This window comes from Dendroctonus ponderosae, unplaced genomic scaffold (assembly GCF_020466585.1).
Source record: "Dendroctonus ponderosae isolate FM_Combo_2020 unplaced genomic scaffold, Dpon_F_20191213v2 Dpon_F_20191213_8, whole genome shotgun sequence".
In the NCBI taxonomy this organism is placed as follows: domain Eukaryota; kingdom Metazoa; phylum Arthropoda; class Insecta; order Coleoptera; family Curculionidae; genus Dendroctonus; species Dendroctonus ponderosae.
The window spans coordinates 5,483,617-5,488,718 of NW_026019016.1; the positions used below are offsets into that span (position 1 = coordinate 5,483,617).

Genomic DNA, 5,102 nt, shown 5'->3' on the forward strand with positions numbered 1-5,102 from the left:
TCGACCGATACTTCGCCGAGAATTCACGAAGTACTGTTTATAAATCGTCTCTGAGTATCGTTTATAAATACGGGCCGAAGTGTAATAAAAACAGAACTGACTTGATTAGTTCACTAAGGCCTGTTTTAGAGTTCATCAGATCCAAACTCGTCGTTGTTGTGCCGCTTTATTACTACATTAAGAGTCCTCTCCCTGCTTCGTGTTTGTGCCCGCCCTTCAATGTTGTTATACATGTTAGGAGCTTTTTAATGACGATCTTGGGAGATGTTTTGTTCGTTCTTTGTGTGTGCTCGCGAGTGGTTAGTCCCTTCGTGAAATAAGAACGAGCTTACCATGTATTATGGATTGTGACGCCTATAAACGTCGTTCTCTGTTCGCAGATCTGACCCAACTTGTCCACACTAAAATTAATGAATCCGGTTGGTTTTGTTCCCTTAAGCATTTTCCCTAACTTTTGCGCTGCGAACAGCGAACGACATAGGAGGACGTCTGTAATATCGTCGTTTCTCTGGTCCAGGCATTAAGCGAGGAGGGACCGGCCACTCAGCGCTCCCCGTCCAGCTTCGTCGGCTACGCTCACCCTTCTTCCGCATGCCACTGAGTCCACGTCCTCCGATCTACATGCGAAATAAACAGTGCCGTCTTAACGCGCGAGCATGTATTATATTTGCGTATTTATGCGCATCTTAGAGACTTGAACCAATTGTTTTTAGTTCGTTTTTCTCATCGGAATGGTCAACTAGTTTTGGTCGGTAAGCGCAGCTTTTTTTCTTAATAACAGTGATAACCGTTCATGAAACTGCGAAGCTATTCCGAAAATCCATAGTTTAATTGAGGGCAAACGAGTGTACATTAAGCCGCAGACGAATTATGATGGATTGCTAGGCTTTTCTCTAGAAAAGTCTCAGTTGAATCTGGTAGATAGTGATTGAAACTCGGCAATAGGCTGTAGTAGTATTTCTAGTTGATTCACCATTATATCGTTGTTCCAACATCAGTTTTCCAACCGGCAGCTACTTGAGCAGTTGCCTAAACTGACGTTGGAATATCCATATCATCTGATAGAATTAGATTAGCAAATATTTCTGTTATTATGAGACTGATATCAGTCGGTTTTTAGTTAGTGCAATTGATAATTCACACTGTTTGTGTAGTAGAGTGTTACTATATTTGTTATTTTACCGAATAGTCCAAGTCAGAAAAGTTTCTAACTCACTAGAAGAGCCCTATTTGTTGTTTGTAAACTTTTGAATACAAATTTTAATATTGTGTGAGGGATTTTGATTGAACTTGCAGCCCTTATTGGCCGGACTACGGTGACACAAGTTCCGCATGTTCACGCCACTAACCAGCCGATCTCATGCTCATTTTGGCTTCTTAACACACAACACCCACACAGTGACGGACATTCGTATTGTTTGTTCTTTCTCTGTCCTCCTTCAACTCCCACGTCTTAATTTGCAATTGATCCTGTTCTGTTTGGCACTCCCGCCCCACTACTAATTTCATTTTGTCTTTCTTACGTTTCATTTTGTTGTTTTCAGAGCGTTAGAACCCGGCCAACAAGTTAAACACAGCAATTCACCTTTACCTTCAGTGGGGTAAGTCTAAATTTACGGTGGGTGGAAGTAAATAGGCGCGCGTCCCTTGCGATCTTTCTACTTATGTCAGTCTTCAGATCAAAGTTAATGAGGCCCAAACAAACACTGAACAACTGTTTGATGTTAGTGTAGCAATTGTGTTTTGGGTGCGTGTCTTGCTACATGTTTAGACTTGCACAGAGCAACATTGACAATTATTTGTTTTTTTTTCCTGCTAATGCTGTTGATGGGGCGTAATAAGGGCGTATCTGTTGCAGGGTGGTTAGTGGCGGCGGCGGCGGCGGCGGCGTCGGTAGCGTCGGCGGCACCCAGAATGAGGAGCACGTGAAGCCCAGATCGCTACGTTTCACGTGGTCAATGAAAACCACTTCCAGTCGCGACCCAGCTGAGATTATGGCTGAAATTCGAAAGGTGAGCCTGCCATTTAACTGAAGAGTTGTGGGTGCGCTATGAACTCCCGGACTGTGCCATAAATATAGACGTTGCTTAGTGTGGACGAATAATTAATTGCGCCAGTCAAATAAAATACCCTTCAGGGAAAAGGACAAGAACGCAGTCCGGGGTGATGGTGGCAAACGTCGTGTTGTAGTATAGAAGGTAGAAGGAGATGCTATTATTATCACCAGTAAATAGTTGACTATTTAGGCTTCGTTAGAAAAAAGCAAAGTAGACTTTGATTGACTGACCACCGTTTGTTTGTTGTTAGGTGTTAGATGCGAACAATTGCGACTACGAGCAACGCGAAAGATTCTTGCTGCTTTGCGTGCACGGCGACCCGAACACGGACAGTCTGGTCCAATGGGAGATCGAAGTGTGCAAGTTGCCTAGACTGTCGTTAAATGGCGTGCGATTTAAAAGGATTTCCGGTAAGCAAATATTCTTTTGTTTGTTGCGTTAGTGGAAATTTGCGTTATTCACATCGCGCACAATGCTCAGGAATCTTTTGTAAGCTGTGGTGCGACGAGTCGCGTCAAATTAACATTAAACTAATCGGACAACTAAAATCATTTGAGTCCATTTTATTACGGTTTACTAGTAGGTTTAATAGGTCAAGAACATTTTTGCGGTAGTTTTTTAATCGGTTAAGCTGCCGGAAGATGCACGATTAGTTGAAATGCGCTCTTTGGTTTAGGTACCAGCATCGGCTTCAAGAACATTGCTAGCAAAATAGCGAACGAACTAAAACTGTGACTGGTCGTGCCCGAGACGGATCTGCCCACCAATGAGGAACAAGCGATCACATAGTATCGACGACTAACAACTCCGATGTCCGCGATTGTTCGACACATTTTGAATTGCTTCCGAGGGCTAATTTGGGGGTAAGTTTCTATTTATTTTGGTTCAAGTAAAGTGACCAATTCATCAAAAAACCCATTGGCCCTGGGGAGCGAAAAGTGCGCGCCACTCGATTGTAAAACACGAGTTTCTTGTCTCCCAGATCAGCCACACAATATTTCGAATAATGCTCTAAATATAGGTGTTAAGGTTAAAAAACAAATCAACTCTGACTATTATTCAAGCTTGTGATACTTGGAATTAATGAACGGAGAGGAATCTTCTTCGTTCTCAAGACGAGGATCTCCTTTTTCGGTCGTAATTTAATTTTAAAATGAACATAGTATTATGATGTAGATCACGGACACATTTGTCTGCTGAGTAATTCCATCTCAAGTGCTTTTTCCGATTGGGACTCACTTCTGAATGTTGTGCAAAAAGGCAAGTGTAAAACGTGGGCACCTTTTAGATCAATTATTAAGCAAAGTCAGATGGGTTTCTGTTGTTGAGTAAATATTTATTGTAATTAATAATGTAATGCCCATTTATTTCTTTTTTACATATAGAGTGTAATCCCACGATATATTAGTAAGAATGTTTAAATTTAAACAAGTTTACGTCAATTTTCCAATCAAACAATTAAGCAGCTGCTCTACTCATGTTCAGTTATATTAATTCGACTAGTCGAGACAACAAGCTTCATGCCCATCTAGTCGCGTGCATATAATTTTCCATGGGAAATCGAGTATAAATCGCACGCAGCAAAGACAGGACTTTGAGAAAGTGCACCCAGTTTATTTAATTTTCAAATTCGTGTATATAATGTGTGATAATAGCGAGTGTAAGAAGCAATGAAGTCCGAAGCGCGCATCTGTCTATAAAAAATGCTAATCATTAGAATACATAAATTCTTCGTTTTGTTTCTACTCACGTTATGCTGTAGAGAAAGTGATTCGAACGGCAACACTCGCCTCCAGTGGATCGACAAGTGTGCCTGTTTGAATCACTTTCGAAAACACAATCTGTCCCTAATAAGGCCTAACCGCCTCAAGCCGCAAACATCTGTAGAAAGTGTAGGTTGGGGCTGGCAGATACACGACCTTCAAGCTGCTGCTGCTGCTACTACTACTTGTGTTCTCAAATAACTCCTAGATAATTGTGTATCTGCCAGGGCTTCCCCTGTTGGTCTCCTAATGACCTGTTTTAGTCAAAGACCAAGTAACTAGAGAAACAATTCCTTTTTTTATGACATTTCATGAATGTACTTACTGTTCATCTGTCATTTTACTATTACGCAACCTTACCCTATCTGCGCAACCTTGCGTTCATTCTTTTTACAGTTTCCATGTGTAAATATTATAAAAAAAAGTCCCTTAGTGATGGCCCGCAAGACTGTTGGGGTGCGCATTTTATTGGCATTCAATTCAATTTGTATAGTTTCAGCATTCTTTCAATATTCGATAAGTTTCACAGCAAGAAACCCAACACTCTTCTGGGCTGAGGTGCGAGAAGAAGTAAGGTGCGTAATGCCCATAGGACGTTTATATAAAGTAGGCGATACAATAAAAAGTATATTTAATTGTTAGTACAGCCTTAGATATAGTAATGCTGTAAAGAGCAATGTTGCTTTACATAAAAAAAATCAATTCTTTCACTGGGGATGGGCACTTATGTTAGTTAAGCTGATCATTTATAATAAACATAAAATCGAAGGTTGCATTGTTTTAATTCACGTCATTCCCCATCACCTTTAATCTATGGACGCGAAACGCCAGGGGAACAAGGCACAATAAACAATACTCCCTTGCACCCAGAGCGCATTTCCATCGATACAAAATAACGTAACGTTAAACTCCAGCTCCTGATTTTCCTCGCTACCTCTTTAAACATTCTGCTCTCCTGGTACAATCGCGTCTTTCAGAGAGCGCTATCAGTTCTAAGTATTCAGCTCAGTGAGTGAGTACCAGGGTTGCCAGGTCCGAAAATCGAGTTTCGGTAGATAAGCTCGACATTTTTCGGTAGAATCATTTTTCTTTCATTATTAGGGTTGGGTAGTCCAAAACCTAACCAAAAAAAGCTCCATAAAATCGCGCGTTTTTCAAAACTTGAATTTTTAAACTTACACTTTACTTATACTAAAATAAGCATGAGTCAGTAAAGAAGTAAAGATGAAATTGTGCTCGTTTTTAGCTTATTTCTCAACTTAGTTTTCATTAGATTAACCTG

General features: G+C 40.7%; 1 protein-coding gene across 19 annotated transcripts in view; it reads left to right on the plus strand.

Annotated features, from left to right (window-relative positions):
* LOC109534337 (serine/threonine-protein kinase MARK2) overlaps positions 1-4,588 on the plus strand; it is a 25,992-nt gene extending 21,404 nt beyond the window's left edge. For 14 of the 19 annotated variants that reach the window (XM_019899987.2, XM_019899968.2, XM_019899986.2 and 11 more), the window contains 4 exons: positions 1,545-1,601; positions 1,859-2,012; positions 2,308-2,467; positions 2,734-4,588. In XM_019899987.2, the coding sequence (XP_019755546.1) occupies positions 1,545-1,601; positions 1,859-2,012; positions 2,308-2,467; positions 2,734-2,792 (430 nt within the window). In that variant the 3' untranslated portion in view covers positions 2,793-4,588. Of the gene's footprint in view, positions 1-380; positions 1,270-1,544; positions 1,602-1,858; positions 2,013-2,307; positions 2,468-2,733 lie in introns of those variants that run through there. The other 5 variants (XM_048669357.1, XM_048669356.1, XM_048669352.1 and 2 more) reach the window with 4 other exon arrangements.
* The last annotated feature ends 514 nt before the right edge of the window (positions 4,589-5,102 follow it).